The 22,457-nt window shown below is 32.1% G+C and overlaps 1 protein-coding gene and 1 non-coding gene across 4 annotated transcripts; both read right to left on the reverse strand.

Moving 5' to 3' along the window:
* Positions 1-6,859: 6,859 nt before the first annotated feature.
* On the reverse strand, positions 6,860-6,966 carry LOC112535610. Its single transcript, XR_003079699.1, has one exon. It is a non-coding gene; the product is annotated as a small nucleolar RNA R71 (small nucleolar RNA).
* An 8,033-nt stretch (positions 6,967-14,999) lies between these two features.
* On the reverse strand, positions 15,000-21,314 carry LOC8274830 (glutamate receptor 3.4). 3 transcript variants are annotated; one of them, XM_015722397.3, is made up of 7 exons: positions 21,009-21,314; positions 20,192-20,589; positions 18,120-19,468; positions 17,716-17,993; positions 17,162-17,193; positions 16,622-17,061; positions 15,000-15,715 (listed from the first exon to the last, which is right to left on the reverse strand). In XM_015722397.3, exons 2-7 carry the CDS (start codon positions 20,514-20,516, stop codon positions 15,251-15,253), a joined length of 2,889 nt encoding a protein of 962 aa, XP_015577883.1. In that variant the 5' UTR covers positions 20,517-20,589; positions 21,009-21,314; the 3' UTR covers positions 15,000-15,250. The 3 variants fall into 3 exon arrangements, with proteins under 3 accessions (XP_015577883.1, XP_015577882.1, XP_002524179.2); XM_015722396.3 differs by having other exon boundaries at positions 20,192-21,314; XM_002524133.4 differs by having other exon boundaries at positions 16,652-17,061; positions 20,192-21,313.
* Positions 21,315-22,457: the final 1,143 nt, after the last annotated feature.

Here is a 22,457-nt window from a genome sequence, read left to right on the forward strand (position 1 = left end):
GAGGTCAAATAATCCTTCAACCTCTAAAAGCTCCATTAATAAGCATCAGTGCGATAGAACTTGACATTCTTCTGAGGTCAACCTAGTTAAAGGCGCCACTATCCTTGAAAAATCCTGCACAAATCGGCGGTAGTAGCCTGCCAAACCCAAAAAGCTACGAAGCTCTGTCACTATAGTTGGTCTCTGCCAATCAGTTACTGCCTTTACTTTTGTAGAATCTACTTGAATACACTATTTGTACACCACGTGTCTCAGAAAAGCTACACTTTCCAACCAAAACTTGCATTTGCAGAATTTAGCAGGTTCTCCCTTAAAGTCTGAAGTACCATCCTCAAATGGAACACATGCTCTTCTTCACTTATCATCAATAAATATGATGATAAAGCAATCCAAGAACAACTTAAACAACTGATTCATTAGATTCATAAAGGCTACAAAAGCATTATTGAGTTTAAACGACATTACGAAGAACTTATACTGTGTATAACACGTCCTAAATGCCGTCTTAAGTATATCTTCCTCACGAATCCTCAATTGGCGATACCCCGATCACAGATCAATCTTGGAAAAGCATGCAGCACACTAAAGCTGATGGAATAAATCATCATTACGAGGAAGCGGATATTTATTGCAAATCGCCGCCTTATTCAACTGTTAGTAATCAATACAGAGGCACAAGGTACCATTCTTCTTCTTCATAAACAATACTGGAGCACCTCATAAAGACATATTAGTTTTGATAAAACTCTTATTCAGAAGGTCCTGCAATTGCTCCTTTAACTCTGCTGATACCATCTTATAAGGTGGCATAGAAATGGGAACTATACTTGGTACCACATCGATGCAGAACTCTATTTCCCTATCAGGTAGTAATCCTAGCAACTCCTTTGGAAAAACATCGGAAAACTCACAAACAATATGAATATCCTCAACTCTGCCTTTTTTTACCGAAGTGTCCTTGACCAAAGCTAGTAATTTTACACATGTATTTGAGTTGAATTTTAATGACTTTTGAGTAAATAGTTAGTATTAATTAGGAGTTTATTTAAGTTATATCATTATTCTAGTATTTTATTTACTTTTGGTTTATTTAGGAATTTGTATTTGATTTTAATAATTTTTTTCCTTTTTTATAGAAAAGATGAGAAAAAGGACCCTAAACAATCATGAAAAGCTATATCATGGTTAAATGTGCCCGTGTTACACACTGAAAGAAGGATCAGAAAGCATGACTTGACACACAGTCATGCCAAAAGCTATGCCTACTTCTGGATTTTGAAGAATATGACACACGAGCATCCTCCAAATAGTGTTTGTTTCTGCCCGAATCGAAGAAGTTGTGAAAGTTCAACATGGCTTTAAACACGGGCGTGCGATAAGTCATGTCCTAAGGCAGAGGCTGTGACATGGTCACGTGCCAAGCCGTATCGAATAAAATAGAGTTTTCTTTCATATGAAACTTAGAAATTTAGAGCAGAATAAGGTTTCTTTTAAGTCTTGGCTATAAAAGAAGGGGGGGGGGGGGGGGGGCATAAATAGCTATTTTGGGGGAACAACCATTACAGATAAAAAAATTTGAACACTCATTCAAGGAGATCAAGAAGATTTGTGAAAGGATTCAAGAGTTTGAACTAACTACTTCATTTTCTTCTTTGATTTCTTTAATGATGTTTATGTGTTTTGCCGCAATCATGTTCAACTAAACTCTTCTTAGGGTTTAGATTTGTGTAGCTAGTCTATTACTTTTTTGGATCTTTATTTCCTTTCAATGAATTAATATTCACTCAATTTTATAAGTTGCTAATTATTCTTGTATTTGATTTTAGGCCTGATAAAATACATGTTTTTGACAAGAAAAGTTGCATAATTTATCAGCTTATAGACTTGTAAACTTAGGAACCTTGAACAAGAAAATAGATGAATTATTTGGGGAGTAATAAATTGCTAACGAACTTAATCAACCCTAGTTAATTGACATGACCATGAAAATAGGTTGTACTTGACTTTGATATTCTTAGATGAGCTCGAAAGAAACTTTAAGCAGTTTGAGTGATTTACCCTTGACTAAGGTTAATGAATTCAATTGTGAAAAGATCTTATAATCCGAGTAATAGCTAGTGAAACAAATCTGAGCTCTAATTTTAATTATTAGATTTAAAAAAATATTATTAGCTTTAAATTCTCTTTTCTTATTAGTTATTTATTCAATTACAATTATTCGATTTTATTAGATTGTGAAAATATAATTTGGGCTGATACTTGGTATTAATCTCCTTGTGGAAATAATACTTATATTCACTCTTCACTACTTGTTGTGATTCGTGAACTTGCGGAATTTGCCTAATAATCCCTAACATTCATAGTGAAGCATCTATCTAGCCGTAATAGTAGACATGAGATTTGATGGTGTAGGCATCTGATTACCCTTGAAGTGAAACTTTGAGTCTCTTGGAATTCTAAAAATCATATGTTTTCCCAAACAATCCAACGTGTCATAATGCATAGCCAACCAATCTATTTCCAAAATTACATCAAAGTTTAGGGCGTGCAACAAAATTATATCGGCAGTCATATCTCGATCTTCAACTGACACTAGACATGATTGAAAAATGATGTCAGTCTCTAAAGCATCACTTAACAACATAGTCACAGACATGGGAACCTGAAGCCTAATTAGTTGAATACGCAATCTTATTGCAAAGTTAGGAGATATAGAAGAACAAGTAGCCCAGGGTCTAACAATTCTCTAGTATCAAAATAACAAACTGGAATAATACTTGACACCACAATATTGGAAACTCAGGCATTCTGATATGTGAGAGTGAACACTCTAGTTTGTCCACGGCCTGACTTCTGTGAACCTGATGCCTGGTTCTAAATTCTACCCCTTGGCTTGCCTAGCCTTGCCTCCGAACCACGACCCTGCTGGTCGGCAAATTAAGTTCTAACCTGGGAATAACTAGGAGCTGCTGAATAAGTTGGTCGGGCTATACTAGTAGATGAACCTTGAGAAAAAGCTAGCTTATTGAAATATCGAAGGCATGCTCGAGCCATATGACCCATCTCACCACATCTGAAACAAGCTTTATTAGATACTAGGCACGCTCCCTAATATGGCTTGCCACACATTTGACAAGTACTGACTCTTGAACTTGAACTGTTGTAACAAAAATTCTATCTATTGCCATTAAATCTTTGTCCTAGCCTTAATCCTTGATTATACTTCCAATTATGCCTACCCATATGACTACGGGCATGACGTTGTGAGCTTTGTGCACAACTTTTTTAAGATAAAGTTTTTCATAAAGAGTTGGACCTATTAAAGGCCTACATCCATGTTAAATCAGGATTTCTTAAAGGTGGTTCTGAGATGTTTCGGCTTCAATGAGCATTGGGTCCAGATGATTATGTACTGTGTTTGAAATGTAACTTTCTCAATAAATGTGAATGGCTAGAAATTGCAGTCTTTTAATCCATCTAGAGGTCAAGGAGACCCCATATCACCATTTTTATTCTTGTTAGTCACAAATGTTCTTTCTCGAAGGTTGACTGTAGGGATCTGTAATGGTAATCTTGAAGGGATAAAGCTTAGACGATCCAACCCTACTCTCTCCCATATGCTATTCGCATATATTATCTTTAGCAAGGCATCCTTTAATGAAGCTTTACAACTGAAAGAGTATTAGATCATTACAGCTTTCCTTCAGCAGGCAATTAACTTCTCAAACTCAGCTGTGTATTTCGGGAAGCATATTGTTGATTCTGCTGCAAGATCTTTCTATGGTATTTCTGAAGTTAAAAAAGCAGACATTTTTCATCCTTATTTCGGAGTGGCTTACTATTTACGGAAGCCTTAGGCAAGTTATAAAAATGAGGCCTTTTAATGTTAAATATACAAATTAAATTCAAATTACACTACTTTTGGCATTTCTCAATGCAAAACTACTAATTAAATTTTGTATTTAGATTTAGCCAATAAAATATTTTTGATAAATAAGATTGTTAAACTAATTAATTTATATATTGAAACATAATCATTCGTAAATAATTTTTTAATTTTTTTAATTTGTTTTCAACTTGTTTTATAGATGCAACTGTAATAGATAAATAGTATTCTATATGCAATAAAGTATTTTAGCAAAAATTTATTACATTAAGTATTATAATGAGAGTATTATTCCTTTTTGCTATTTTTAAAAAAATTTAAATTCAAAAATAAATTAAAACCATTAATATTAGAATACATGTGATATTTAAGATCGAGATATTTTATATTAAATTATAATTATTAAGAGATTCTTATTTCTTATTAGTAATAAAAAAAATTAAATATATTACCATACTTTGAAAATAATTCTTATGAAATGCTACTATTTAGAAAAAATAAACATTAGAATATTTTCTTTTCTTTCAAATTTTTTGACTTAATTAGTAATAAATGAGATAGTTATTAGACTCTAGGTTTTAGAGGACAAAAAAATATAGAATGATGCTATAATTTAGGAAAGAATAAAATAAAAGATAATAAATTTTAATTTTTTATTTTAGTTTTTAAGTTTATATACTTATTTTTAGTTTTTTTTTTTCTACTTTGTAGGTTTTTTCATTAAATTACATTCTAAAATTTAAATATTTTTTAATTTAACTTTATTAAAATACTTTTATAGTATATATGAACATTTGTAATTATACTTTGTAGTAAATCGACCAATGCATACTAAAATTTACGACGCTTAGTCTAAGCATGTTTACTCAATTAAAAGAATATAAGTTTATATCCATGATATGCACATTTGAACCGAAAATACTTTAATTATGTGTATGGATTTAATTCAAAAATTTAGCTATTAAATATTAAAATAAAAAATTCAAATAGCATATTTTTAATTGTAATTTGAAATTCTGAGTTAAAATCCTAAATTCATCAAAGATTTTGTTTTAGATTGTATTGATAGGTCCATTATATATAGAGGATGTTTTAGTGCTTTAATAATATATTTTATACAATATGGTGAGTTATTTAAGTTTAATTGTCTATTTTCATATAATATTAGCCAAGAAAGAAAAATATGGAGAAAAATATTAAAAATGAGAAATAAGCTTAATTGGACATGTTCGTATAAAGGCTCAGGATTAAGACACATGAACCTGCTATTTGCTGTGCTAACCGAATTATAAAATGACCAAGATGGGCCTTTTAATCATTTTGTATTATTATTAGGATTTATATTAAGAGTTATTTATGTAATAATATTTAGTGAAGATAATGATATGTATAATCTTATCTATCATATAGACTTATATTGATATACTTGTCTCGAGCGAGACTTAGTTAGAGGTGGACTCTTTTTAATATAAATCTCTACAAATCTAGTTCTAGATGAGGAGGAGAGTTCTCTCCATTCTGCTTTCTACATCTGTCCACCACTATTTTCTATATAATTCTTCCATAAACACTTTAGTTTAGTTCTCGTTACTCTTTTTAAGATTTAAGAAGTTTTTCAAGAAGAGGAAAGTGAGGATCAATTATCTTTCTACTTGAAGAAATTCTAGATCTAAAGGGAGCTCTTACTTTATTATTTTATGTCTTTCTATTTAATATCATGATCATTGGGTTAAATATGTTAGGCTAGTTTTCATAAGTATTTAGTTTAGCATTTTTACTTATGTATGAACCTTGTTATTTGTTTATTTAATGAGTGATTTCTTTACCTTCATATATTTATTAGTTTTAGTTATTATTGTTAGTTAACCATCATATTAATTTAATGATAATAATTTTTATAAAAATATTTAGATTGAATGTATTAGAGACACCATCTTTGCTTCAATCTGTATTGGTAGAAGAAACTTTGGTTGCATCATTAGTTTGAGTAGCTCAAGAAAAAAACACATCACTATCTCATTCATTAGATCTTGGCTTAAAGTAAAAAAAGAAGATTACTAAATAATTGGCTAGACTAAATACTATTTTCATTATATAGTTTTAAATCATAAGCATTTGCATTGTATATTCAGTTATTATTTGGTTACTTTTATTTATGAATATTATTCTCTCAAAATACTGGTTTATAGTGTTTAGATTTACTTTTATAATTTTATGTTGATAATTAGTCTTTATAATAAGTGGTCTCATAGTTCTTTGATAGATCGACCTCAGGGTGAATTTACCGCTTTACTATAAGAACGGTTCGTGCACTTGCGAGTATTAACTTAGACACATCAAGTTTTTAGCGTCGTTGCTAGGAAACTCTGTCCAAATTTTATTATATTGATTGATTATCAAAAGTGTCTTTTATTTTTTTATTTTGTATTTTGTGTTTTTTTGCATTTTTATTTTATTTTTCAATTTTATTATTTTAAGTTTTTAAATCTGAAATTTTCTTTTGTTTTGTATATGAAGAAGAAAAACTAAATCAAGTAACTCATCAACTCAAGAGATTGAAAAGGAATCAAAAGAAGAAATTGAAATCATGGCAACCCCACTAAGAAAAGTAGGAGCTGAAAAGCAAATGGCTATAAAAGATTATGCACGACCTATAATTGGTAATATTACTTCATGCATAGTTCTAAGTGATGCATCTATGAATTATGAACTAAACAAACATTCATTTTAACATGCTTCCTTCATTTTATGGTACGTCTAATGAAGATGCATTAACATTCATTATAGAATTTTATGCTATAGTTTATACTTTCCATTATCTAGACTTAATGAGGATCAATTGAGAATGAGGTGTTTCTCTTATTTATTGAAAGATAGAGCAAAGGCTTGGTTATTGCATCCTAATTTTTTGAGAACTTGAGGTGAAGTTTATCAAAAGTTTATGAGTAGGTTTTACTCACATCAAAAGACCAAAGAATTAAGAGCTGAATTTCTATTTTTTATCAAAAGAATACTAAGTCCTTTCATGAAGTATGAGATCACTTTAAATCACTTCTATTGCAATGCCCACACCATAGATATCCACTTTCAATAACTAACCAACTATTTTAGGATGGGTTGATACAATAATATTAATGTGTGGTTGATAATGCAGCTAGGGGTGTTATGTTAAAAAGGATAGCTGACGAGGTTTATGACATCTTTAGGATGTTAGGAGCCAATTCTCAACAAAAGAGTGTGATGATAAAAAGAGTAGGAGTAAATGAAGTAGTAGCTAGTAGTGAGATGGTCATGCAATTGGCTGAATTGAATAAGCAAGTTAAGATGCTTGCTTCAATAAAATCGCACCAACCAATGAAGTATGTGGTATTTGTGGTATTTATGGTCATAGTGTTAATGTTTGTTCATCTTTTAATAATTATAAAGAAAATATGCATGACCAAGTAAATTTAATATATTCTTACCAACCCATGCACCCTATGAATGACCCTTATTTCAACACATATAACTCAAATTGGAGAAAACATCAAAATTTTTCTTGGAGATACAATGATCAAAACCCACCACAATTATTTAGAAACCAAATCAACCTCATTATCAAGACTAATATTCTCAATTCCAAAGAAACTTCAATCCTTTCTTTTAAGATCAAGAATAATTTTTTTTTTTAATCTAATGAGTAAAGAAAGCCAAGTTTAGAAGAAACACTTCAATCATTTATGATGGCTTCTCATGATAGGATGGAAAAGAATGAGAAAAAGACAAATTATATTGGGGCTTCAATGAAATGTTTAGAAAAGCAAATGTGACAAATTATTGAAGTTTTTCAATAGCTCAAGAAAGAGAAATTATCAAGTCAACCTGAACAAGCCAATTATGTTACTACTATTAGAAAATGTGAGGTTATTGATAATAAGATTGATATGAAAACTGAAAAAGATTCTTCTTATGCAGGTATATTTAAAAATTATGGATTAGTGGAAGTAAAATTTAATGAAGAGAGCATGGAAAAGGAAGAAAAAGTAGCGCCTAATCTTAGGCTTGAGAAGAAAGAAAAGGAAGCATTTTTTGGATCTGAATTTCATAAGGCAGCTCAGCCTTAGAGGCCACCTATTCCTTTTTCCAACCGACTAAAAGAGAACAAATAATTTTTTAAAAATATTGAGATTCTTTCTAAAGTTAACACTAATTTACTTTTGTTAAATGTTATTAGGAATAAGCCAGCTTATGCAAAGTTATATAAAGAGTTGAATATCAACAAAATGCGATATATGAACAATAAAAAAAGTAAAAGTAGCAAGTGCAGTGCTTCAACATCAGTTGCCCCTTAAAATGAAGGATCTTGGTAGCTTCACCATTGATATTACATTAGGTGATAAAAAGGTTATAAAAACCATATTAGATTTGGGAGTGAGCATCAACTTGATGCCTTATTCAATTTATGAACAACTTGGTTTGGGAGAGTTGAAGCCAACCACCATATCTTTGCAAATTGTAGATAAATCAATAAAATATCCTAGAGGTATAATGGAAGACTTGCTAGTTCAAGTAGGTAAGTTAATAATTTCTGTTGATTTTATAGTATTTGATATGGAAGATACACGCAAAGTTGCACGGGCCCATAGGAGGATCAATGGTAGCACAGATGGGCCTGCAAGCAGCACAGATGCTGGAGCACCAGCAATCAATGGGGGCGCAGAAGGCCTGCAGTGTAGGCAGACGCGACATCAGCTTCACGATGCAGTCCGCATGGCTCGGAAAATATCACGGGGCGTTGAAAGTGTAAAAATTTTGAGCTTTTAGTTATTTTTGGATGAAAATTAAAATAATTAAATCCAAAAAAAAATAGGAATTAATTATAATGAAAAATAGAGTTATTTTTAAGTTAAAACACTCTCTTTATAAATTAAATACATATCCATTTCCTCAACATAAACAATTATATCATTGATTTAGGGTTTTATTTTAGATTTTATTCTAGGATTTATATTTATTAATTTTAGGACCTAGCTTTTAATTATCTTAAGCTCTAATTTTTCTAGTTCATTTAGGATAGTTTATTATTTTCAATTCTTTATTTCTTTTATAATTATCAATGATGTGTGTTTAAGTGTGCTTCTAAGGTTAGATGGTGGAGATTGGAATTCAAGTTCATGACTTACTATGCATTGCAAAACTCCAAAGGAGTGTTTTATCTTTTTCCTCCTTTCTTGTTATTTTTATATATGCAATGACATTAAGGACAATGCCAAATTTATGTATGGGGGAAGAAAATAGAATATTTCTTCAATTATACTTTATATGCCATGAGAATTAGCAACTTTGGTTAATCTTTTGCAAAATTATAAATTTTTTTACTCAACTTTTTATTATTTTTCTTTATAAGAGTCAATAAAAGAATGCTATTATGTCAAGATTTTTGAACTCTTGAATTAATATTTAACATATATATGTGAACTCATAAGTTTATTTGCACTTAAATGATCAAGTGTTCTTTTACATATGGACATGATTAGTAGTTTGGCAAATTTGAGATGGGTATAATGAGAAGTGTATGATTTAGATTATTATTTCCTTGTTATTAAATGAGCATGCCTAAGTTTGTGAGATATGATATGGGCAAGTAAAAGCTCCAACTCCGCTTATTTTCGTCGCTTAGTAACCGAAAATCTTCATGACCAAATGTTGATTTTTGCGTAAAAAGACAATTAAAATTATGAGTATATAAAGCATCTTGATGTTGTTTTATTGAGTAACCAGGTGCATTCATCACCCATGCTGTATTTGCATAAAAATACATAACAGCTCAAGAAAGAAGGAAATACCCCAAGTATCAAAAATTAAAATCCAAGAGGTGTAAAGAAAAGAAAAAAAAAAAGAGCTTGAAAAAAAAGTGATATAAAAAATGTACAAATGCTATCGATCTCTTATTATGAATGAAGGTTTTTCCTTTTTGATAGAGTTATGATAATTTGAATTATTCATCATAGTTGTATCCTTTAAAAATGAGTTAGGCTATTTATAGTAAAACATGTGTGAAAGATTGAATGTTTGAGTCTTTTGATTAACAATGATTGAGTTTACATTTTTAAACAAAATTATTATGCTTTAAGTGTTCTTGGGTTGATATGATCTTTGCATTAGTGAGATTTTTTTAAATAATATCTTGAAGTTGAGTATGAATGTTCTTCATTATTTTTGCAAAGGTTAATTCCTAAGTTGTTATTTACTTGAGACAAGTAAAGGTTTAAGTGTGGGGGTATTTGATAGGTCCAAATTATATATATATATATATATATTTATGATGTTTTAGTGCTTTAATAGTATATTTTATATACAATATGTTGAAAATATGTGTTTTTACCTCACTTAAGCTTAATTGTCTATTTTCAGGTAATATTAGCCAATAGAGAATACTCAAAAAGGAGTTTAATTGAATATGTTCGCGTAAAGGCCCAAGATTAAGATACATGGACCTGCTATTTGTTGTGCTAGCCGAATTATACCAGGCCCAAGGGGGCAATTTTAGTCATTTTATATTATTATTAGAATTTATATTAAGAGTTATTTATAGGATAATATTTGGTGGATATAAGGATATTTATAATCTTATCAATCAAATAGACTTATATTGGTATATTTATCTTTAGAAAAACTTACTTAGAGGATGACTCTTCTTTATATATATCTCTGCAAACCTAATTCTAGAGAAGGATAAGAGTTTTCTCCTATATGCTTTATGCATCTATCCACCACTATTTTCTCTATAATTCTTCCATAAACACTTTAGTTTAGTTTTCATTACTCTTTTTAGGATTTAAAGAGCTTATCAAGAAGTGGAAAGTGAGGATCAATCATCTTCCTACTTGAAGAAATTATGGATCTAGAGGGAGCTTTTACTTTATTGTTTTATGTTTTTCTATTTAATACCATGATCATTGGGTTAAATATATTATGCTAGTTTTTATGAGTGCTTAGTTTAGCTTTTCTACTTATATATGAAGCTTGTTATTTATTTATTTAATTAGTGATTTCTTTAGTTTCATATCTTTATTAATTTCAGTTATTATTGTTAGTTAACCATCAAATTAATTTAGTGATAATAATTTTTATAAAAATATTTATGTTGAATGTATTAGAGACACCATCTTTGCTTCAATCTATGTTGGTAGAAGAAACTTTAGTTGTATTATTAGTTTGAGTGGCTAAAGGAAAAGACACATCATCATCTCATTCATTAGATTTTAGCTTAAAGTAAAACATGGAGATTACTAAGTAAGTGGCTAGGCTAAATACTATTTTCATCATATAGTTTTAAATCATAAGCATTTTGCATTGCATATTTAATTATTATTTGGTTACTTTTATTTATGAATATTATTCTCTAAAAATACTAGTTTAAAGTGTTTAGATTTACTTTTATTGTTTTATGTTGATAATTAGTCTTTATAATAAGCTGTCTCATAGTTCTTTGAGATATCGACCTCGGGATGAATTTACCGCTTTACTATAAGAACGGTTCGTACACTTGCGAGTACTAATTTAGACACATCACACATGAACTTAAACATTTTTGAATAAACTATTTTTGGTTCTTTACAATTAGTGTGAAGAGTGGCAGAAATAAAATTATCTCAACTAATTGATTGTCAATTAGAATTCTTTGATTTCTTAGCTATGATAATGTAGTTTTGCTAAACTCGAGAATGCCAAATATTGAATTTACGAAGAAGATGAGCATTTAAGAAACATATAGCAAATACATAAAAAGAAATTAAAACCTAAAAACAGAACACTTCATAGAAAAATATTTTTTTTCTTCTTCATTTTGGTTTGCTTTTTCATGCACATACACAAACTTAACATTTTATGCTCTTTATATAGAGCCAAACCAATAACACACGTCATACTGTAGCTATCTAACAAGTATGGTTCACTGTTATTTTTGACTCTTTTTAACTTGTTTTCTTTTTTAAAAAAACAAGGAGTTCCACTCCTTGTCGATAAATTATAAAAAAATATCTTAATAAATCTCAACCAAGTTTTATATTCCAACATCAAATATGAGGAAAACTAATATGTTAAGTGTAATGAGAATTGCACTCACTAATTATAATTGGAGTTAGCAACATCTAGTATTTTAGTCTAGTAATAAATTAAGACTACTTTATAAGTAGACGCTAGAATTGAGATTTCACGAGCTCAAAAAAGAAAATGAATTGGAAATAGCCAAAAAACCTTATTAATAAGAACATAAGATTGAGTTGGAGGATTTTATTTCTTTAAATCCTAAGGATTGGATGGCGAGAAATCTGGATAGACAGTTTAATCCTAAGGATTGTCAGATCAAATGAAATCTTCTATTTGGAATGGTAACTTCGCATCTTTGGTATTAGCACAATATGTTTGTCTTTTAGGATCATACAAAAAATATTCAAGACCCTCTCCAAATGATTAGGAGAAGCTATGGAGAGATTGTTGATTCAAATGTGAGCAAGTAGCCCCGCTAGTACTAAAACTAAGCCTTCTGTTTTCAATTGGTACCAAAGGTTTAATTTTTTTTCTTTTTACTACTATAATATTAATTTTTGTTACAAAGCAAGGTATCCATTAGGGATCTGACTAATTTTTGCTTAGCTCGAAGATGGAGCTCCACGTTACAAGCTATGTAGTTAGACATGTCACTCATTAGTCAATCTTTCAATCCACATAAGCATTGGATCCCTAAAATAGATTCCAACAATTAAATTCCCTAAAATTGATTTTATTACACATTCTTTTACCTCACAAACGTTACCCTAGATTGAAAAAGTTCAACTATTGACAAAGCTCATAGAAGACGAAAAACTTGGTAATGCTTGCAATGTCCTTAACATTGAAGAGTTTACATTTGGAGGAGAGGTATCACGTTGTGGATATGGAATCCCATCAAAGCTTTACGTGTCAAGGACTAAGGAATCCTGGTCGAAAATTCTGAGATGCGCTCATCAGATAATTAATGATTTAGTTTTTGCTTCCTTTCTCTATGGTTAGTGATGAGTAATCAATATGGAAGAAACTTGAGTATTAGTGATGAGTGATCTTTGTGTTTGTTTATGCAAGGAGGACACTATGAGTGTGTAAATCCCTCAATCCGTTACTATAATTCTTCATATGATGCTTCCAAAATATTTGTTTCTCATCAACTACCAGCCCCAGTTCCCATGCCATTCCACTAATTTTTTTAATTCAGAAATCTTCTCAAAGGAACAAAAGTCAATCCAACCCGCATCACTAAGTCTAACTTTTCTACTATTGTCTATTGTAAAAGTATGCCACTATATGTATCGATCATCAACTACACAAAAAGCAAATAAAAAAAAAAATTCACATCACATAAAATAATCACAAAAGCCTAATCAATTCTAACAATCACAGAAACCTAATCAATTTTATAAAGTGCAGTAAAAATCCTTTTTCAAGTCTAATAATTAAAACCCTAATTCATATACAACAAAACCTAATCAATCAAAACCACATTGCAAAAATTGAGTCACACAAGTATCAAACAAACATAAGAACTTCTATTTCATATCCAAATGTCAAGTTAAATCGAAAAAAATTAGCTTGCTTCAAAACTTACTGTACTGGGGGTGTTTTTCACCTTTGTTACTCAAACACCAATTGTGTGTCATTCTCCTTGCTTCCTTCACCAATGAAAAGCTTACTAATTTCCTTTAACCATGACAAGAATGTGGAGGTTAAAGATGTGGAGGTTTAAGAAGATACTTTATTTTTGTAAAAGAGAGCTTTTGTAAAACGATAGTAGCTGAGGGTGAAAAACTTTGATATCTAACTTAGCTAGGTTAAATAAGCTAAAAGCAATAATTAATGATATGAGACCAGGAGCTTATGGATAAAGTGAAGTATGACTGAATAATTTACAGCTTATGACGTAGAGCTCCGCCGTCCAGCTAAGCAAAAGTTGGCCGGATCCTCGATAGGTACCTTGCTCTATAATGAAAATTAATAGTATGGTACAAAAAGAAAAAAAAATTAAAATTTTGATACTAACTGAAAACATAGGACATAATTTTGGTATCAACGTAACATAATTTTGGTACCAGCGGGCTATTCACCCATTCAAATGCTAAATGTAGCTGGCTGCTGCATGGTGAGCCAGCTTCCATTGAGAATTATATTTTGAAGCCTCCAACTGCTAGGAAGGTGAAACTTAAACACAGATGGTGCATGCGTGGAGTTGGTGAGGAGAGCTTCAGCTGGGGGCTTGCTGCAAGACAGTAGTGGTGGTTGGTTAATAGGTTTCTTACATCCTATTGGTAACCGTTCTCCATTAGATGCAGAATTGTGGGGTGTGCTATTAGGCTTGGAATCATGGATACAAGTCAGTTGTGGTTGAGATAGAGTCGTCTCTTGCTGTTGACTACATATGCCAAAGACGAGAGGCTCATGGTTCTGCTAGAGTTCATGATCTCTTGTCGAGAGATTGGGAAGTGAGCTGCCCGCAGATTAGACGGGAAGCAAACGAGTTGCCAACTGGTTAGCTAAAGCTGCTTTGGATGCCGATCAAGGGTTCCAGATTCTGCAGTATCCCCTGTGGGTTTCATAAAATTGTTAGCTGCTGACTTATGCAGTGGGGTTTCTTCCCACATCTCTGTTTACCTTTGTTTGATATAAAGCTGATTATTTGATACAGTTTGTACCGGTTGATTGATTGATTAGCTGATCGGTGATCCCTCCTTTTGTCTTTCTAGCTTGTGTTTTATGTTATGTTAGGTTTCTTGTTTTCATAGGCTTACTATTAACTTGGTCAATCCAAAATAATTCTTGGACCTCACATAATTTCTGATCCTCAGAAGAAATGTGCTATCGTAAGAGTTAAAATTATGTATAAACATTTGACCCACCAGTATTTTGACCATGGGTACTCCTATTTCATATGATAAAGTATTAAATAGTAACATCCCCATTTAAATCTTGCATCTGCCAATGATTTACATTAGAGTAAATGAAGGAAAAGAAAAAGGGTACTCTTTCTCAGTAGAACTTTCAATTCAACAATCAAGTTCCTAAAAAATGAGTCAATAAAAATTGTCATGTATCAATCATTACCTGATAAGAAAAGGAAAACTTTTATATTTATATATAAAGGCATACAAAACATCTTTGTATGATACAAAATGCACTACAACTAGTGAGCATTCTTCTAATTTAACATCTTTCTATCTGCCTAACATTTCTGTATCTCTATCAAAAAGAAAAATTATCAGTATATGAAAAAACGTGAATAATTGTAGTTTCTCAAGGCAAGAACCATTTAGAAAACTCATTTACCAATAGAACACTTCCTACTGCTTTTCTTCCCTAAGCAGGTGAACTTGCCTGCTCATCTGTGGTGGGGCTGGGGCTCGCTTGACGCTTGTTATCACTGCTCTTCCTCTTAAGCATCTCCTTAATCTCGGCTTCTTTCTTATCTACAAAATCAAGCAAATCTTTGAAGCTAGTTGAGCGCAGGGAACGTCTAGGCCTTGCTGGCTCAATCTCCTCCACCTCCCTCTCTTCAACTTCTTCTGGAGAAAATCTGCGGAACTGACCAAACACCCTACAGAAGAACAAAGTAAGGGCAATGCAGCATGCAAGGCCACAGATGAGGAACAGACCCCAGAAGCTGCTCAGGGAGAGCCGGTCTGCATCAACTTGGCCGATTTGCATAGAGCACTCTGTGCGTGTCAGCCATTTGTTATGAATTTTCTGGAGATCGCCATTTTCCGAGAGTTGGAGAATGGCAGTTGACAAGTCAATTGCAAGGGGCGAATCCCTCTGAAATGCCTGTAACCAGAAAGGCTGAATGTGAGAACATTATTGGAAACAATCTGTAAACCTAGCTAATTTTAACACAAATTTTGATATTGCAAGAAATTAATGGTCTGCTAAGTAATCAATGATTAAACAGAAATTTAACTTTGTCTGTCATTTGATTAAAACTGCAAGCAAGATCCGATCATCAAATCTTTGACATGAACAAGCAACAGATCTAAAAATCTTAGCATACAAGCAAAAAGAAAAAAAGTAAAAAAATCAAATTCTACAAAAGGTGGAACTGCTTTACTATTTTATTCATCATTAAACGCATCCCAACAATATTATGCACAGGACATAGTTTTCTCAGGTAACTTGGGTGTAGAAATGAAAGATGATTTAGAATAATAAGCGGTTGTCATTTTTGAGCTATAACAACAGATAAAGATCCATCTCCACAGGGATGATAATGATTACAAGTGTTCTAACACTGTGCTAGTGTGCTAAGTACAGAATGTGAATATCAAATGCCTACTGACATTGCAACTATTGTAGCATAGTTTCTAGTCAAATAAATTGAAAAAACAAGGATAAGGCATGCATGAGAAATGCAACAACATTTCTTCGTTCTCCCATTTTTGGAGGCAGGGAAACATGGAACACAACAGCTCAAAGAGTTACTTAAGAGTTAAAGAAAAACCATAACTTAGAATTCTATACCACTATTCTCAGTTTCACATAGTCTGCCCCATTATCTTTAATTTTCGAGATAGTTGCTTATTTCTATTGTATAACCATTGAGACCATCATAATCTGATAATTTTCTCTTGTAAAGATAGTATCGAGTATGCTCCATCCTATATGTTGCATAATTTCAATGCCTATGTGGCTATCATAGCCAGTCAAATTTACCATATTTAAATGGAAAATACTCACTAGAATGACAACTTTAAAGTTGATACTCACAAATCCCCATCCGCTTTTCGTGAACTCCTGCCCAACTGTTCTGAATGCACAGTTCGTGTTGGACAAGAAGAGCTCAACATAAGGAAGCTCATCAACAATGGCAGCCACCCCACCACCTTTTGGTCCGCGTTGAAGAGCAGTAAGATAATGTTCTTGGTTTCTCAATATTACAAGTCTAGATTGGGCAATGTTGAGCTCATCAACCAGGTAGTTCAATGCAAATGATCCCTCTTGGACTCCAATAGGTTCAGTACTTGAGATCAAGCTGTCAATCCCTTCAATCCGTGATGTTAACTGCTGCACTGTCAGGATAGATGTCAGACTGGCTGTATAGCTTGAATTGATGATCAACACTACAAATAGCCATATGAGAAGCACAAAACGTCCCAAGGCGCTCACAGTGTTCTCTCCTACATTATGTCCAAATAGCAGAAGGTGTTGAGAGCTTCCACAAGAAATATTATATGATGAAGTAAAGAAAGCATAGCAGATAAAGCATAATTCACATACTGTGGGAGAAGAACATTGTTGAGAAACTAAACCTGCAAGATTAGAACTATTGTCAGTTAGAAGCAAAGAAATAACTGAAAGATGAGTAGAAAAGGCCAGTGTATTGCCTAGAACAAGGGTAATTAACACATGGTTCACAGCAGCTCAGTAGGATCCTAAACTAGAGAGCCACCTAACTACGTTGCAACTAAAGTTACTGGAACTTAGACATTACATTCATACTGGTCTCTACAGGCTTTTTCTAAACTATTATCTGATGACATGCTGAAATAAGATGATCAATAAAATAAGCATAGCAGATGACAATGAGTTTTTTTTCCCGCTATACAACTGAAAGAACAATTCACCAAGTAATATTGAATACACAAAATAACCAAAAGGTGTCCATGATTTTCTTTAAAATAAAGTTAATTTGGCTTGTCACTCCCAATGTATTACCAGGAGATTTTGAGGCAGCTAAGCAACAATCAAGCATAATGCCAGGAGAACTGAAATGAGAAATGTGATCTTTACTCAAATATGAGGAATCTTGACTAGTTCAACAGCGTACTAACCAGAAAATTGTTATAAGTTGTTGCCTTGGTGGACCACGGAATTCATGATTGATCCGGTGCTCAAGAATCCAGACAACAGCACCCACAAAAAGAAAGAAGGCAGCTGTGACACCCCACATGGATACAGTAAATGGTTTAAGGAAAGCCCAAGGCCTGGACTTTTGTTCCTTGACAGGTGCAACTACAACCAGTCCTGATTCCATGTAAGGCTGTGTGAAATCCACGATTCTTGTTCTATTTGTAATGATTGTAACATCACCCACAACTGCATCATACTTCTGCAAAAGGAAGAGAATAAAGGCTTAGTACTAGAATGTGAACATCAGAGCAGTAATCTGAGCCTGTAAACAAACAAAAGTTGCCAACCACCCAGTAAACATACAAAATCAAAGCCAGATACTCACATCTTGAGCAACTGCATTGATAAGTTCATTGTAGACAGGGTTATCCTTGCCATTTCCATATAACATATATGCGCGTGGGACAGGATAAGGCAGCAAGTTTATTGCAGCCTCAAACACATCAATGCAATATCCTCTAACCCCTGGAGGGTTTTTGTCTTTAGCCACAAATTCTTTATAACTTACTCGATTTGGTACTGCAATGCGCAGTGGCTTCCCATTGTTTGGGAATACCCATCCTCGAGGAATTTTCGTACTTTCACCTGGCCATATTACGGTGTAAAGATGTTGGTTACTGTTAGAATTATTGGGAGGCTTCTCATATAAGGTCTCTGGAGAAACAATTGAAAGGCCAGAGTAATTTGACCAATAGCCAATCCTGCGGGATCCTGTCCCACCAATATTAAGAACATCATATGCTGGGTGAACTAAATTCTTATCATCATCAAATTGAATTTGACCAGTGAGACCTGTGAAGTTCATCCTAAGAATTGTCTGGAGATACTGTTGACCTCCATTAAAAATTCTGAGCGACTCCAAATGCAATTTGCTTCCATTTGTATGATGCAACTTTGGGTCATTAGAGAAAGATACATTTCCACCTTCATTGAGAAAAGCATCAAGAGCTCGAGCAGCTAACCATACTGAATCATAAGCATAGAGCGCGTAAGAATTAAACCCAGCAGGTCCTGTGCTCTCTTTATTCTTTAGGCTGTTCCACCTGGACATGAACCTTTTCTTCTGATCAGTATCAGGTGTGTAATGACGAAGAGCAACAACCCCTTGTAAGAGATTCATCATGTCAATGTCAACTGGTTCTACTGAATCTAGAAGAGAAGGAAGCCAATCTGTAGCAATCCAAACATAGCCCTTGCTCATCATCCCAAGACTCTGGGCAACCGAAAAAATTTGCAGACCAGAATCAGGATTCACATGCACAACATAAACCCGAGATTCCATTAGATTTACTCCAACTAACAAGTCATTGATTGCACTTTTGGGTGCTCCAGGGGTAAAGGCAGCTTTGTAAGAGATCTTGCAACGTTTCTTTACCAGAGCATCACCCAATACAGATATGCCATTTCTGCCGTAATCATCATCTACAAAGATAGCAATTACCTCCCTCCAATCAAAATATGAGACCAGATCAGCAACTGCAAACATTTGGTAATAGTCACTTTGGGTAGAGCGGAGGAAATACGGGTACTGTAGTGCAGAAAGAGAAGGATCTGTTGCTCCAAATGACAAAAGTGGCACATGAAGTTCATTTACAACATGTGAGATGACATGAGCTATTCCAGAAGACTGGGGGCCAATTGCAACAACCACATCATCTTCCATCAGCTTCAAAGCTACATAACAAAGAACTTTCCATCAAAATCTTTATCTTTACAGTCTATCAGAGGGTAAGAGGCAGCAATGTAGATTGTGCACATCAACCCACAGTATTACTTTTGTATTTTGGGGTCCATTATAGAGATCCTCAATTTGACACAGATTTCTAGATAATATGCTATAAACGCTTGAATAGTCCCAACTCCGAAATTGAAAGTAGATGAGTCTACCATCAGGAATGGATTCAGTATACTTCATTTTGAGATTAACAGTATTTTTACTAGAAACATCAGAACAAGTAAGAGACTTTTGGCAGGCATAGAAATCATACACTAAATTGAAACTGCAATAATTATTCAAATCAAACTAACTGCCTGCATATATTACTCTATTCCGAAATTCCTAATAAGAAGTTATACGATAAAATGCTAAACAATGATATTAGCAATAATAATGCAATTCGATGATGGAGCTACAGTAGCCAATGGACAGTCTGCTGTCGACATCATAGTTTGTGCAATATGCTACGGTTAGGAACACAATCCTGGAATGCTAAAAATCAATGAAGAAATTGGAACTAGATACTGTAACCTAAATAGCAATAGCAGGATTCTAAACATAAAGAAAGTAGAAGTAGAATCTCAAATACAAAGAATCTCTTCAAAAATCAAACTAAAACTAAATGAAATAGATAAATTCAAATATGATCAAATTGAAGTATCTGAGTTTCATAAAAGTACCTTCTATGGTTCCAATAAATCCACTGCAATTGGTGTCTTGTACAATGAGGTTCAATTTTGTCCCGGGAAGAATACTGGAATCAGAATTTACATCACCCACTGCAGCTGCAATTGCTGGCTTAGCTGCTCTTCCAATTACAGAATTAATAGTAAATAGAGCTCCTATATTGACAACACTTGGCCTAGAAGAAGAAACAGTAACACTAGCATTTCCAACCTTACACAAAACTTCCATGGGGATAAAAGCACTACTGACAATCAATAGCAACTGTATCCTAGCCATGATTTGTCTGTTGGTAGACCTTGTATTCAATGATACAATCATGGCTAGGAAAAGCTTGCAGTTCTACTATTGACTCCTTAATTCACATCCACATTCCTTCAACATGAGCACCTGCCTATACCAACAACAGAAACTTGAATATAAACATGAACATGAATACCATAAACTTGTTGGTACCCGAAAAGAAAATTCATAATTGTAAAATAGATTCTCTACAATAAACTACAATTCCTAAAACAAAAGACTGCTAATGACACCTAAAACCCAGTGCTATGCTACCCACTAAAACAAATAAAGTATTGAAAGAGCACTAATTTTAAAAATAGGGTATATGTATACAAAACCCCAGATACTCTCTTTATCATGATTAGATAATAATAATAATATAGGATACTAACTAAATAAAAGATTAGTTCTTTTAACCCACATGCAATTATAAACAAATGAAACAAGAAACTTAAAAAAAATTAAAAAATTGTACGGTCAAGTTCATATTTAGTGAAAGGAGTAGTAATGAAAGCTTAACTTCATTACCAAATATGGCATATGTGCACAGTTCATGGAGTCTGTTATATACACATATGAACTCTTGAACTGAAGAGTACCCAACACTAAACACAAACACTTCACATCCATTAAAGATAGAAAAGAAAGACAGAAGAGCCATAAAAGCTCAAAATAGTCTTCTGAGCTCAAGCAAAGAATCATTCTCTTTCTTTTCTTATCTCCATTCGATTTTATTCTTGTGTTTTTTATTTATTCATTTTTATCTTTTCATTGCAAATCCAACTATTCTGGACGGTAGTCGTTCCGTTGCATCTTTCTTACCATGAATTGAGTTGAACTTCGAATGATTATAATTATTCTTCATAACAAATTTAAAAAGTATATTATATATTAAAATTTTAATAAAAAATTAATAATATTAGAATCAAATTAAATATTTGAATTCTTTGTAATACAATTTCTAATATGTTTACTAGTAATTAATATTAATTATTAGTTGAAAATAAAATTATATTTAATTTAGTGTCCTTAAAGTTGAAATTATTTAATTAAGAATTATTAGATTAATTAATATATAATTTTAATTCTCTATATATAAATATTTTAATTCTAATTTTATAATATAGTTAGTACATCAATTAATAAATATTAATTTTAAATATTATATAATTTTAAAATATCAAAAATATTTAAAATATAAAAATATTTTAATTATATTTTTAAATAAAATAAATAATAAGATTAATTTAAATAATTTGTTAAATTATTTAATTAATTTATCTGAAATTATTATTTATAATTAAAATAATAACACTTAGTCCTACAATATAAACAATGAGTTCATATTAAAAGATAATAAAACAAAAAAATCAAACACTAGTATTATATTTATTTATTAAAATCATATTTTATATTAAAATTATTAAATACGTATCAAAAGATTTTAGAAATTATAATTTTAATATATAATAATCTTACAATTAAAAAAGATTCCAAATTAAATCATGATTTATCAGATTTATATTCAAACCATTGAATGCCTTGTAATATAAGAATGCGAAGTGGCTAAAAGGGTCGACGGTCGTCAGAATTTTAACACTAATAGGATAGGACCCATTATTATCAATTTGTTAATTTAATATACAAGTTTTGATTAATAATAATTAATTACATTTCAACTTTGGAGAAATTAATATAAAATAATGTTCGTTTGTAAGATGTCGACGTCAGATGTGTAAGGAGTTAGTGTGGGTAATGACCTTTTTGGCCGGTACCAGTGCCGGTCTGATGAGAAATTAAAAGTAATAATATCAAGTGGGGTCCTGTCTTCAAGTGTGTGAAACATGTGGACACTGCTTACGCTGCATACACATACACATCCATAAAAAGGAAATCACCACGTGCATGCAGCTCCTTCATATTATATTCAAATGGAATAATGCAAATATGGCACTTTGTATTTTCATTTCTTTTGGA

Source organism: Ricinus communis, chromosome 7 (genome assembly GCF_019578655.1).
Source record: "Ricinus communis isolate WT05 ecotype wild-type chromosome 7, ASM1957865v1, whole genome shotgun sequence".
Classification (NCBI taxonomy): Eukaryota; Viridiplantae; Streptophyta; class Magnoliopsida; order Malpighiales; family Euphorbiaceae; genus Ricinus; species Ricinus communis.